At 41.3% G+C, this 14,758-nt stretch overlaps 1 protein-coding gene and 1 long non-coding RNA gene across 2 annotated transcripts in view; one reads left to right on the forward strand and one right to left on the reverse strand.

Moving 5' to 3' along the window:
• Positions 1-24: 24 nt before the first annotated feature.
• haus7 (HAUS augmin-like complex, subunit 7) overlaps positions 25-14,758 on the reverse strand; it is a 34,956-nt gene continuing 20,222 nt past the window's right edge. Inside the window, exons 14-17 of the mRNA XM_052482615.1 lie at positions 4,937-5,105; positions 4,841-4,884; positions 4,574-4,684; positions 25-847 (exon numbers count right to left, since the gene is read on the reverse strand). Of these exons, the coding sequence (XP_052338575.1) occupies positions 767-847; positions 4,574-4,684; positions 4,841-4,884; positions 4,937-5,105 (405 nt within the window). The 3' untranslated portion in view covers positions 25-766. The remainder of the gene's footprint in view (positions 848-4,573; positions 4,685-4,840; positions 4,885-4,936; positions 5,106-14,758) is intronic.
• Positions 3,624-4,286, forward strand: LOC127912315 (uncharacterized). The gene is made up of 4 exons (XR_008081775.1): positions 3,624-3,804; positions 3,850-3,892; positions 3,981-4,066; positions 4,156-4,286. It is a non-coding gene; the product is annotated as an uncharacterized LOC127912315 (long non-coding RNA).

A 14,758-nucleotide genomic window follows, 5' to 3' on the forward strand; every position in this document is an offset into this window, starting at 1 on the left:
GGTAAAATAAGTATAAAATGGGACTTCAGAAAGTAGTAACCTTTATTTATTCAGGTTAGTCTCATTGAGATAAAAATACATTTCAAGAGACCCGGTGCAACCAAGAGAGAGAGAAATATCACACAGAGATATACATAAAACAATGTTGTCTGCAGTTCTGGTGTTGAGAAAGCAAAACATATTTGATGTATCGGTGGTGAATGTCCCAAATGGGACCCTATATAGTGCACTCATTAAAACATTTACAAAAACAGTGATTTCAAGTGTATTGAAACATTTTTTAAATCTAAGATGGTAACATGGAAAGCCAAGCTAGATAACGATGTGCCTACTGCCCTCGTAACAGTTAGCACTGATACTAGAACAACTGTAACATGGAAATGCAGGACAGTTAACACTTCAGGGGGTGATCATGGAGAGTTAGCAGTAGCAAGCTAATAGTTGTCTGTAGAGTTTAGGGTAAGGTTAGCGGTAGCCTGCTAGCTTCAGTCTGGAGTTCAGGGTTCGGTTAGCGGTAGCCTGCTAGCTTCAGTCTGGAGTTCAGGGTTCGGTTAGCGGTAGCCTGCTAGCTTTACTCTGGAGTTCAGGGTTCGGTTAGCGGTAGCCTGCTAGCTTCAGTCTGGAGTTCAGGGTTCGGTTAGCGGTAGCCTGCTAGCTTCAGTCTGGAGTTCAGGGTTCGGTTAGCGGTAGCCTGCTAGCTTTAGTCTGGAGTTCAGGGTTCGGTTAGCGGTAGCCTGCTAGCTTCAGTCTGGAGTTCAGGGTTCGGTTAGCGGTAGCTTGCTATCCGTTCCGTGGTGAAGAGAAAGGAACTCAGTGTATCTCTTGGTAAGGTCCTCCAACTGGGTGGCTGTAACACAAAATCACACAGTCAACTTCAATAGCAATATACAGTTGAAGTCAGAAGTTTACATACACTTATGTTGGAGTCATTAAAACTAGTTTTTCAACCACTCCACAAATGTCTTGTTAACAAACTATGGTTTTGGCAAGTCTGTTAGGACATCTACTTTGTGCATGACACAAGTAATTTTTCCAACAATTGTTCAGACAGATTATTTCACTTATAATTCACTGTATCACTATTCCGGTAGGTCAGAAGTTTACATACACTAAGTTGACTGTGCCTTTAAACAGCATGGAAAATTCCAGAAAATTATGCCATGGCTTTAGAAGCTTCTGATAGGCTAATTGACATCATTTGAGTCAATTGGAGGTGTACCTGTGGATGTATTTCAAGGCCTACCTTCAAACTCAATGCTTGACATCATGGGAAAAATCTAAAGAAATCAGCCAATGTAGACCTCCACAAGTCTGGTTCATCCTTGGGAGCAATTTCCAAATGCGTGAATGTACCACGTTCATCTGTACAAACAATAGTACGCAAGTATAAACACCATGGGACCATGCAGCCATCGTACCGCTCAGGAAGCAGACACGTTCTGTCTCCTAGAGATGAACGTACTTTGGTGCGAAAAGTGCAAATCAATCCCAGAACAACAGCAAAGGACCTTGTGAAGATGCTGGAGGAAACGGGTACAAAGTATCAATATCCATAGTTAAACGAGTCCTATATCAACATAACCTGAAAGGCCGCTCAGCAAGGAAGAAGCCACTGCTCCAAAACCGCCATAAAAAAGCCAGACTACCTTTGCAACTGTACATGGGGACAAAGATTATACTTTTTGTAGAAATGTCCTCTGGTCTGATGAAACAAAAATAGAACTGTTTGGTCATAATGACCATCATTATGTTTGGAGGAAAAAGGGGGAGGCTTGCAAGCCGAAGAACGCCATCCCAACCGTGAAGCACGGGGGTGGCAGCATCATGTTGTGGGGGTGGCAGCATCATGTGGGGGTACTTTGCTGCAGGAGGGACTGGTGCTCTTCACAAAATAGATGGCATCATGAGGTAGGAAAATTATGGATATATTGAAGCAACATCTCAAGACATCAGTCAGGAAGTTGAAGCTTAGTTGCAAATGGCTCTTCCAAATGGACAATGACCCCAAGCATACTTCCAAAGTTGTGGCACAATGGCTTAAGGGCAACAAAGTCCTATTGTATTGGAGTGGCCATCACAAAGCCCTGACCTCAATCCCATAGAAAATGTGTGGGCAGAACTGAAAAAGTGTGCGCGAGCAAGGAGGCCTACAAACCTGACTCAGTTACACCAGCTCTGTCAAGAGGAATGGGCCAAAATTCACCCAACTTATTGTTGAAAGCATGTGGAAGGATACCCGAAACGTTTGACCCAAGTTAAACTATTTAAAAGGCAATGATACCAAATACTAACTGAGTGTATGTAAACTTCTGACCAACTGGGAATGTGATGAAAGAAATAAAAGCTGAAATATATAATTCTCTCTACTATTATTGTGACATTTCACATTCTTAAAATAACATGGTGATCCTAACTGACCTAAGACAGGGAAGTTTTACTAGAATTAAATGTCAGGATTTGTGAAAAACTGAGTTTAAATGTAGTTGGCTGTAAATACAATGCCAGTCAACAGTTTGGACACCTACTCATTCAAGGGTTTTTCTTTATCGTGACTATTTTCTACATTGTAGAATAATAGTGAAGACATCAAAACTATGAAATAACACACGTGCAACTAAATAGCTACCCTTTGCCTTGACAGCTTTGCACACTCTTGGCATTCTGTCAACCAGCTTCACAAGGAAGTCACCTGGAATGCATTTCAATTAACAGGTGTGCCTTGTTAAAAGTTAATTTGTGGAATTTCTTTCCTTCTTAATGCATTTGAGCCAATCAGTTGTGTTGTGACATGGTAGGTAGGGGTGGTATACAGAAGATAGCCCTAATTGGTAAAAGACCAAGTCCATATTATGGCAGGAACAGCTCAAATAAGCAAAGAGAAACAGCAGTCCACATCATGGCATAGTTCTGTGGAAGTGGTTAAGTGAGATTCTACATAAATCCCTGAGTGTCACCAGCAAACACCTCCTCCACTTTTTTGGTTACTACATGATTCCATGTTTCATAGTGTTGATGTCTTCACTATTATTCTACAATGTAGAAAATAGTAAAAATAAAGAAAAAACCTTGAATGAGTAGGTGTGTCCAAACTTTTGACTGGTAATGTAGATAATATATGTATGGCAGAGGGTGTGTTTGTGAAGGCGAGGGTCTGTGTGTGTATACTCAGAGGGTGTGTTTGTGAAGGTGAGGGTCTGTGTGTGTATATACTCAGAGGGTGTGTTTGTGAAGGCGAGGGTCTGTGTGTATATACTCACAGAGGGTGTGTTTGTGAAGGCGAGGGTCTGTGTGTGTATATACTCAGAGGGTGTGTTTGTGAAGGCGAGGGTCTGTGTGTGTATATACTCACAGAGGGTGTGTTTGTGAAGGTGAGGGTCTGTGTGTATATACTCAGAGGGTGTGTTTGTGAAGGTGAGGGTCTGTGTGTATATACTCAGAGGGTGTGTTTGTGAAGGTGAGGGTCTGTGTGTATATACTCAGAGGGTGTGTTTGTGAAGGCGAGGGTCTGTGTGTATATACTCACAGAGGGTGTGTTTGTGAAGGTGAGGGTCTGTGTGTATATACTCACAGAGGGTGTGTTTGTGAAGGTGAGGGTCTGTGTGTATATACTCACAGAGGGTGTGTTTGTGAAGGTGAGGGTCTGTGTGTATATACTCAGAGGGTGTGTTTGTGAAGGTGAGGGTCTGTGTGTATATACTCAGAGGGTGTGTTTGTGAAGGTGAGGGTCTGTGTGTATATACTCAGAGGGTGTGTTTGTGAAGGTGAGGGTCTGTGTGTATATACTCAGAGGGTGTGTTTGTGAAGGTGAGGGTCTGTGTGTGTATATACTCAGAGGGTGTGTTTGTGAAGGTGAGGGTCTGTGTGTATATACTCAGAGGGTGTGTTTGTGAAGGTGAGGGTCTGTGTGTATATACTCACAGAGGGTGTGTTTGTGAAGGTGAGGGTCTATGTGCATATAATCAGAGGGTGTGTTTGTGAAGGTGAGGGTCTGTGTGTATATACTCAGAGGGTGTGTTTGTGAAGGTGAGGGTCTGTGTGTATATACTCAGAGGGTGTGTTTGTGAAGGTGAGGGTCTGTGTGTATATACTCAGAGGGTGTGGTGTGAAGGCGAGGGTCTGTGTGTGTATATACCCACAGAGGGTGTGTTTGTGAAGGTGAGGGTCTGTGTGTATATACTCAGAGGGTGTGTTTGTGAAGGTGAGGGTCTGTGTGTATATACTCAGAGGGTGTGTTTGTGAAGGTGAGGGTCTGTGTGTATATACTCAGAGGGTGTGTTTGTGAAGGTGAGGGTCTGTGTGTATATACTCAGAGGGTGTGTTTGTGAAGGTGAGGTCTGTGTGTATATACCCAGAGGGGTGTGTTTGTGAAGGTGAGGGTCTGTGTGTATATACTCAGAGGGTGTGTTTGTGAAGGTGAGGGTCTGTGTGTATATACTCAGAGAGGGTGTGTTTGTGAAGATGAGGGTCTGTGTGTATATACTCAGAGGGTGTGTTTGTGAAGGTGAGGGTCTGTGTGTATATACTCACAGAGGTTTGTTTGTGAAGGCGAGGGTCTGTGTGTGTATATACTCACAGAGGGTGCGTTTGTGTCCGTGACTCCAGTAGCAAGGGTCGAGTGTACCTCATTCACCGTGTCAGACAGACATACAGACACCTCTGATACCTGCTGCAGGATCTCTAGCTCCTAGAGACAGACATTTTGTAGTATTTTAATTACTTAGCATGGAATGCAACTAGCTCAAACAGAGGGATGCTTTCTATAATAATTAACACACAAAGAGAGAGATGCTATGAAAACACAGTCAGCCCTCAGAGGAACACAGAGGCGATGTGTGTGTACCGTGTTGCAGGCGGTGAGCAGCCTATGGACAGTGCTGAAGATGTGTGTGTGTACCGTGTTGCAGGCGGTGAGCAGCCTATGGACAGTGCTGAAGATGTGTGTGTGATCTGAGGCTGGGAGGGTCTCTGCTGCAGTAGGATCTGAAGTCCGTGTCGTACACACGGCTGAACACACTCATCATCTGGGTCAGATCAGACACAGCTACGCGTAACGAGCACACGGAGAACCGGCTAGTACTGGCCTCCTCCCCACGCAGGAACACACACTGGGAGAGAAAATTGTTTTATTCAAAAGTGTTTTACAAGTTATATTTATAGTTTAGAAGAGGTCTGATATAGAGCAACAAGAGGTACAGGAAGTATTCACCCCTTGACTTTGTCCACGTTGTTGTGTTACAGCCTGAATTTAAAATGGATTACATTGATGTTGTGTCACTGATCTACACACAATACAACATAATGTCAAAGTGGAATTGTTTTTGAAATTTGTACAAATTAATTAAAAATTAAAAGCTGAAATGTCTTGAGTCAATAAGTATTCAAGCCCGTAGTTCTGGAAAACCTGTAATTTGGCATTACGTCAACCGGCCTCACAACTGCAGACCACACCATCCTAGGACCTTCACATCCGGTTTCTTCATCTGCGTGATCGTCTGAGACCAGCCACCCGGACAGCTGATGAAACTGTGGGTTTGTACAACCAAAACAACTTCTGCACAAACGGTCAGAAATCTGCGTGCTCGTCGTCCTCACCAGGGGTCGTGACCTGACTGCAGTTCAGCGTCGGAACCGACTTCAGTGGGAAAATGCTCACCTTCGACGACCACTGGCACGCTGGAGAAGTCTGCTCTTCACAGATGAATCCGTTTCAACTGGGCAGATGGCAGACAGCGTCGTGTGGGCGAGTGGCTTGCTGATGTCATCGTTGTGAACAGAGTGCACCATGGTTGCAGTGGGGTTATGGAATGGGCAGGCATAAGCTACAGACAATGAACGCATTTTAAAATCGACGACAATTTGAATGCACAGAGAAAACGTGACGAGATCCTCGATACCATCTACTGTATGCTGCTCTGTACCATCACTCATTGATATATTCTTTATCCCCTTACACTGTGTATAAGACAGTAGTTTTGGAATTGTTAGTTAGATTACTTGTTGGTTATCACTGCATTGTCGGAACTAGAAGCACAAGCATTTTAGCTACACTCGCATTAACATCTGCTAACCATGTGTATGTGACAAATAACATTTGATTTGGGCCCCATTCATTTCGCGTCATTCATCCGCCTCCATCCCCTCTCGTTTCAGCGTGATAATACACAACCCGTGTTGCAAGGATCTGTAATTCCTGGAAGCTGAAAACGTCCCAGTTTCTCCATGGCTGCATTACTCATCATGTTTGGGATGCTCTGGATACGTCTATGACAGCGTGTTCCAGTTCCCGCCAAATATCCAGCTACTTCACACAGCCAATGAAGAGAGTGGGACAACATTCCACAGGCAACAGCCTGATCAACTATGTGAAGGAGATGTGTCATAATGCATAAGGCAAATGGTCCCACCAGATACTGACTGGTTTTCTGATCCACACCAGATACTGACTGGTTTTCTGATCACACCAGATACTGACTGGTTTTCAGATCCACCAGATACTGACTGGTTTTCAGATCCACACCAGATACTGACTGGTTTTCAGATCCACACCAGATACTGACTGGTTTTCTGATCCACACCAGATACTGACTGGGTTTCTGATCCACACCAGATACTGACTGGTTTTCTGATCCACACCAGATACTGACTGGTTTTCTGATCCACACCAGATACTGACTGGTTTTCAGATCCACACCAGATACTGACTGGTTTTCTGATCCACACCAGATACTGACTGGTTTTCTGATCCACACCAGATACTGACTGGTTTTCTGATCCACACCAGATACTGACTGGTTTTCTGATCCACACCAGATACTGACTGGTTTTCTGATCCACACCAGATACTGACTGGTTTTCTGATCCACACCAGATACTGACTGGTTTTCTGATCCACGTTCCTACTTCCTACCTTTTTGTTAAGGTATCTGTGACCAACAGACGCACATCTGTATTCCCATCATGTGAAATCCATAGATTAGGGCCTAATGAATGTATTTCAATGGACTGATTTCCTTATTTGAACTGTAACTCAGTAAAATCTTTTAAATTGCTGCATGTTTCAGGAGTAAAAGTTTGCTTAACAAGTCACATAAGTTACATAGACTCACTGTGTGCAATAATAGTGTTTAACATCATTTTTGAATGACTCTCTCATCTCTGTACCCCACACATACAGATAATTGTAAGGTTCTTCAGTCAGCAGTGAATTCCAAACACAGATTCAACCACAAAGACCAGGGAGGTTTTCCAATGCCTCGAAAGGATGGCACCGATTGGTAGAAGAGTAAAAATAAAGTAGCAGACATCCCTTGATCATGGTGAAGTTATTAATACACTTTGGATGGTGTAGGTAACTTGGTGGAGGACAGAGGAGCCTCTTAAAAGAGCCAGAAATCTTGCTTGTTTGTAGGTGACCAAATAATTATTTTCCAGTATAATTTGTAAATAAATTCATAAAAAATCCTACAATGTGATTTTCTGGATTTTTTTCTTCTCATTTGTCTGTCATAGTTGAAGTGTACCTATGATGCAAGACAATAACCTGGTTCAGTCTGCTTTCCACCAGACACTGGGAGATGAATTCACCTTTCAGCAGGACAATAACCTGGTTCAGTCTGCTTTCCACCAGACACTGGGAGATGAATTCACCTTTCAGCAGGACAATAACCTGGTTCAGTCTGCTTTCCACCAGACACTGGGAGATGAATTCACCTTTCAGCAGGACAATAACCTGGTTCAGTCTGCTTTCCACCAGACACTGGGAGATGAATTCACCTTTCAGCAGGACAATAACCTGGTTCAGTCTGATTCCACCAGACACTGGGAGATGAATTCACCTTTCAGCAGGACAATAACCTGGTTCAGTCTGCTTTCCACCAGACACTGGGAGATGAATTCACCTTTCAGCAGGACAATAACCTGGTTCAGTCTGCTTTCCACCAGACACTGGGAGATGAATTCACCTTTCAGCAGGACAATAACCTGGTTCAGTCTGCTTTCCACCAGACACTGGGAGATGAATTGTGCCCCAGGACTACCTGACATGATGACTCTTGCTGTCCCCAGTCCACCTGACTGCTGCTGCTCCAGTTTCAACTGTTCTGCCTTATTATTATTCGACCATGCTGGTCATTTATGAACATTTGAACATCTTGGTCATGTTCTGTTATAATCTCTACCCGGCACAGCCAGAAGAGGACTGGCCACCCACACTTCCCGGTTCCTCTCTAGGTTTCTTCCTAGGTTTTGGCCTTTCTAGGAGTTTTCCTAGCCACCATGCTTCTACACCTGCATTGTTTGCTGTTTGGGGTTTTAGGCTGGGTTTCTGTACAGCACTTTGAGATATCAGCTGATGTACGAAGGGCTATATAAATAAATTTGATTTGATTTGAATTCACCTTTCAGCAGGACAATAACCTGGTTCAGTCTGCTTTCCACCAGACACTGGGAGATGAATTCACCTTTCAGCAGGACAATAACCTGGTTCAGTATGCTTTCCACCAGACACTGGGAGATGAATTCACCTTCCAGCAGGACAATAACCTGGTTCAGTCTGCTTTCCACCAGACACTGGGAGATGAATTCACCTTTCAGCAGGACAATAACCTGGTTCAGTCTGCTTTCCACCAGACACTGGGAGATGAATTCACCTTTCAGCAGGACAATAACCTGGTTCAGTCTGCTTTCCACCAGACACTGGGAGATGAATTCACCTTTCAGCAGGACAATAACCTGGTTCAGTCTGCTTTCCACCAGACACTGGGAGATGAATTCACCTTTCAACAGGACAATAACCTGGTTCAGTCTGCTTTCCACCAGACACTGGGAGATGAATTCACCTTTCAGCAGGACAATAACCTGGTTCAGTCTGCTTTCCACCAGACACTGGGGAGATGAATTCACCTTTCAGCAGGACAATAACCTGGTTCAGTCTGCTTTCCACCAGACACTGGGAGATGAATTCACCTTTCAGCAGGACAATAACCTGGTTCAGTCTGCTTCCCAACAGACACTGGGAGATGAATTCACCTTTCAGCAGGACAATAACCTGGTTCAGTCTGCTTTCCACCAGACACTGGGAGATGAATTCACCTTTCAGCAGGACAATAACTTTAAACACAAGACCCAACATACACTGGAGTCGCTTACCAAGATAAGTCGCTCTGGATAAGAGCGTCTGCTAAATGACTTAAATGTAAATGTAAATGTAGATTTGAATGTTGCTATGGTAAAACCTGAAAATGTCTGTCTAGCAATGACCAATGACTTCACAGAGCTTGAAGAATTTTAAAAATAATTATGTGCAAATATTGTACAATCCAGGTGTGCAGAGCTCTTACTGACTCGCTTCTGTAGTCGCTGGCAAAGGTGAATCTAACACATATCGACTCAGGGGTGTGAATACTTACGTAAATCAGATTTCTGTATTTCATTTTCAATCCATTTGAAAACATTTCTAAAAACATGTTTCAATTGTCAATATGGGGTATTCTTTTTCAAATCTATTTCATCCATTTTGAATTCAGCCTGTAAAATGTGGAATAAGTCGAGGGTATGAACACTGTCTGAAGGCACTGTAGGTAAAACAATCATTCCACCTCCATAATTATTGACACCCTCGATAAAAAAATAAGCGAAAATAAATGATTTATAATAAGATATGAATACTGAGCTCCATTGCATGCTCAGAAAAAATGGTAAGACTAGCATTTCATACTAATACAGTGGAAGATTTTGTTGAAACAAGTAACCCTTTTTATCTCAAAGTTTTTTTTAAATGATTGGCACTCCTAAAAATTATTATGGATGAAATTGAACAAAACTTAAATCTCAGGTTAAAGACGAACTGAAGAACCGTCAAAGCCATCATCAACTTTACCAGTACAAGGACATTTTTAGCAAAAACCTGGTTTCCTCTGCTAGGAGGCTGAACATTTACTTCAAGTGGATCTTCCAGAAGTACAATAACCCCAAGCACACATCAAATCCACCCAGAAATGGTTCATTGACCACAAAAATCAACAATTTACAATGGCCAACGGATAACAAGGATCTGGAGAGATTCTGTATGGAGTAAATAGTCTAAGATCCCTCCCACTGTGTTCTAGAATCTCAGACAACATTCTAGAAAAGGCTCAGTACTGTTATCATTACAAGGGGAGACAAAGCCTTAGACTCAGTACTGTTATCATTACAAGGGGAGACAAAGCCTTAGACTCAGTACTGTTATCATTACAAGGGGAGACAAAGCATTAGACTCAGTACTGTTATCATTACAAGGGAGACAAAGCATTAAGACTCAGTACTGTTATCATTACAAGGAGACAAAGCATTAAGACTCAGTACTGTTATCATTACAAGGGGAGACAAAGCATTAAGACTCAGTACTGTTATCATTACACGGGGAGACAAAGCATTAGACTCAGTACTGTTATCATTACAAGGGGAGACAAAGCATTAGACTCAGTACTGTTATCATTACAAGGGGAGACAAAGCATTAGACTCAGTACTGTTATCATTACAAGGGGAGACAAAGCATTAGACTCAGTACTGTTATCATTACAAGGGGAGACAAAGCATTAGACTCAGTACTGTTATCATTACAAGGGGAGACAAAGCATTAGACTCAGTACTGTTATCATTACAAGGGGAGACAAAGCATTAGACTCAGTACTGTTATCATTACAAGGGGAGACAAAGCATTAGACTCAGTACTGTTATCATTACAAGGGGAGACAAAGCATTAGACTCAGTACTGTTATCATTACAAGGGGAGACAAAGCATTAGACTCAGTACTGTTATCATTACAAGGGAGACAAAGCATTAGACTCAGTACTGTTATCATTACAAGGGAGACAAAGCATTAGACTCAGTACTGTTATCATTACAAGGGGAGACAAAGCATTAAGACTCAGTACTGTTATCATTACAAGGGGAGACAAAGCATTAGACTCAGTACTGTTATCATTACAAGGGGAGACAAAGCATTAAGACTCAGTACTGTTATCATTACAAGGGAGACAAAGCATTAAGACTCAGTACTGTTATCATTACAAGGGAGACAAAGCATTAAGACTCAGTACTGTTATCATTACAAGGAGACAAAGCATTAGACTCAGTACTGTTATCATTACAAGGAGACAAAGCATTAGACTCAGTACTGTTATCATTACAAGGGAGACAAAGCATTAGACTCAGTACTGTTATCATTACAAGGGAGACAAAGCATTAGACTCAGTACTGTTATCATTACAGGGGAGACAAAGCATTAGACTCAGTACTGTTATCATTACAAGGAGACAAAGCATTAGACTCAGTACTGTTATCATTACAAGGGGAGACAAAGCATTAGACTCAGTACTGTTATCATTACAAGGGGAGACAAAGCATTAGACTCAGTACTGTTATCATTACAAGGGAGACAAAGCATTAGACTCAGTACTGTTATCATTACAAGGGAGACAAAGCATTAGACTCAGTACTGTTATCATTACAAGGGAGACAAAGCATTAGACTCAGTACTGTTATCATTACAAGGGAGACAAAGCATTAGACTCAGTACTGTTATCATTACAAGGGGAGACAAAGCATTAAGACTCAGTACTGTTATCATTACAAGGGGAGACAAAGCATTAAGACTCAGTACTGTTATCATTACAAGGGGAGACAAAGCATTAGACTCAGTACTGTTATCATTACAAGGGGAGACAAAGCATTAGACTCAGTACTGTTATCATTACAAGGGAGACAAAGCATTAGACTCAGTACTGTTATCATTACAAGGGAGACAAAGCATTAGACTCAGTACTGTTATCATTACAAGGAGACAAAGCATTAGACTCAGTACTGTTATCATTACAAGGAGACAAAGCATTAGACTCAGTACTGTTATCATTACAAGGGAGACAAAGCATTAGACTCAGTACTGTTATCATTACAAGGGAGACAAAGCATTAGACTCAGTACTGTTATCATTACAAGGGGAGACAAAGCATTAGACTCAGTACTGTTATCATTACAAGGGGAGACAAAGCATTAGACTCAGTACTGTTATCATTACAAGGAGACAAAGCATTAGACTCAGTACTGTTATCATTACAAGGGGAGACAAAGCATTAGACTCAGTACTGTTATCATTACAAGGGAGACAAAGCATTAAGACTCAGTACTGTTATCATTACAAGGGAGACAAAGCATTAGACTCAGTACTGTTATCATTACAAGGAGACAAAGCATTAAGACTCAGTACTGTTATCATTACAAGGGGGAGACAAAGCATTAAGACTCAGTACTGTTATCATTACAAGGGAGACAAAGCATTAAGACTCAGTACTGTTATCATTACAAGGGGAGACAAAGCATTAGACTCAGTACTGTTATCATACAAGGGAGACAAAGCATTAGACTCAGTACTGTTATCATTACAAGGGGAGACAAAGCATTGGAGACTCAGTACTGTTATCATTACAAGGAGACAAAGCATTAGACTCAGTACTGTTATCATTACAAGGGGAGACAAAGCATTAGACTCAGTACTGTTATCATTACAAGGGGAGACAAAGCATTAGACTCAGTACTGTTATCATTACAAGGAGACAAAGCATTAGACATCAGTACTGTTATCATTACAGGGAGACAAAGCATTACTCAGTACTGTTATCATTACAAGGGGAGACAAAGCATTAGACTCAGTACTGTTATCATTACAAGGAGACAAAGCATTAGACTCAGTACTGTTATCATTACAAGGGAGACAAAGCATTAGACTCAGTACTGTTATCATTACAAGGAGACAAAGCATTAGACTCAGTACTGTTATCATTACAAGGAGACAAAGCATTAGACTCAGTACTGTTATCATTACAAGGGGAGACAAAGCATTAGACTCAGTACTGTTATCATTACAAGGGGAGACAAAGCATTAGACTCAGTACTGTTATCATTACAAGGGAGACAAAGCATTAGACTCAGTACTGTTATCATTACAAGGAGACAAAGCATTAGACTCAGTACTGTTATCATTACAAGGGAGACAAAGCATTAGACTCAGTACTGTTATCATTACAAGGGGAGACAAAGCATTAGACTCAGTACTGTTATCATTACAAGGGAGACAAAGCATTAAGACTCAGTACTGTTATCATTACAAGGGGAGACAAAGCATTAGACTCAGTACTGTTATCATTACAAGGGGAGACAAAGCATTAGACTCAGTACTGTTATCATTACAAGGGAGACAAAGCATTAGACTCAGTACTGTTATCATTACAAGGGAGACAAAGCATTAAGACTCAGTACTGTTATCATTACAAGGGAGACAAAGCATTAGACTCAGTACTGTTATCATTACAAGGGGAGACAAAGCATTAAGACTCAGTACTGTTATCATTACAAGGGGAGACAAAGCATTAGACTCAGTAGTGTTATCATTACAAGGGAGACAAAGCATTAAGACTCAGTAGTGTTATCATTACAAGGAGACAAAGCATTAAGACTCAGTACTGTTATCATTACAAGGAGACAAAGCATTAGACTCAGTACTGTTATCATTACAAGGGAGACAAAGCATTAGACTCAGTACTGTTATCATTACAAGGGGAGACAAAGCATTAGACTCAGTACTGTTATCATTACAAGGGAGACAAAGCATTAGACTCAGTACTGTTATCATTACAAGGGAGACAAAGCATTAAGACTCAGTACTGTTATCATTACAAGGAGACAAAGCATTAGACTCAGTACTGTTATCATTACAAGGGAGATAAAGCATTAAGACTCAGTACTGTTATCATTACAAGGGGAGACAAAGCATTAGACTCAGTACTGTTATCATTACAAGGAGAAAGCATTAAGACTCAGTACTGTTATCATTACAAGGGAGACAAAGCATTAAGACTCAGTACTGTTATCATTACAAGGGAGACAAAGCATTAAGACTCAGTACTGTTATCATTACAAGGGGGAGACAAAGCATTAAGACTCAGTACTGTTATCATTACAAGGGGAGACAAAGCATTAGACTCAGTACTGTTATCATTACAAGGGAGACAAAGCATTAAGACTCAGTACTGTTATCATTACAAGGAGACAAAGCATTAAGACTCAGTACTGTTATCATTACAAGGGGAGACAAAGCATTAAGACTCAGTACTGTTATCATTACAAGGGAGACAAAGCATTAGACTCAGTACTGTTATCATTACAAGGAGACAAAGCATTAAGACTCAGTACTGTTATCATTACAAGGGGAGACAAAGCATTAAGACTCAGTACTGTTATCATTACAAGGGAGACAAAGCATTAGACTCAGTACTGTTATCATTACAAGGGGAGACAAAGCATTAAGACTCAGTACTGTTATCATTACAAGGAAACAAAGCATTAAGACTCAGTACTGTTATCATTACAAGGGGAAACAAAGCATTAAGACTCAGTACTGTTATCATTACAAGGGAAACAAAGCATTAGACTCAGTACTGTTATCATTACAAGGGAGACAAAGCATTAAGACTCAGTACTGTTATCATTACAAGGGAGACAAAGCATTAAGACTCAGTACTGTTATCATTACAAGGGAGACAAAGCATTAAGACTCAGTACTGTTATCATTTTACAAGGAGACAAAGCATTAAGACTCAGTACTGTTATCATTACAAGGGGAGACAAAGCATTAGACTCAGTACTGTTATCATTACAAGGGGAGACAAAGCATTAAGACTCAGTACTGTTATCATTACAAGGGAAACAAAGCATTAAGA

This window comes from Oncorhynchus keta, chromosome 27, assembly GCF_023373465.1.
Source record: "Oncorhynchus keta strain PuntledgeMale-10-30-2019 chromosome 27, Oket_V2, whole genome shotgun sequence".
In the NCBI taxonomy this organism is placed as follows: Eukaryota; Metazoa; Chordata; class Actinopteri; order Salmoniformes; family Salmonidae; genus Oncorhynchus; species Oncorhynchus keta.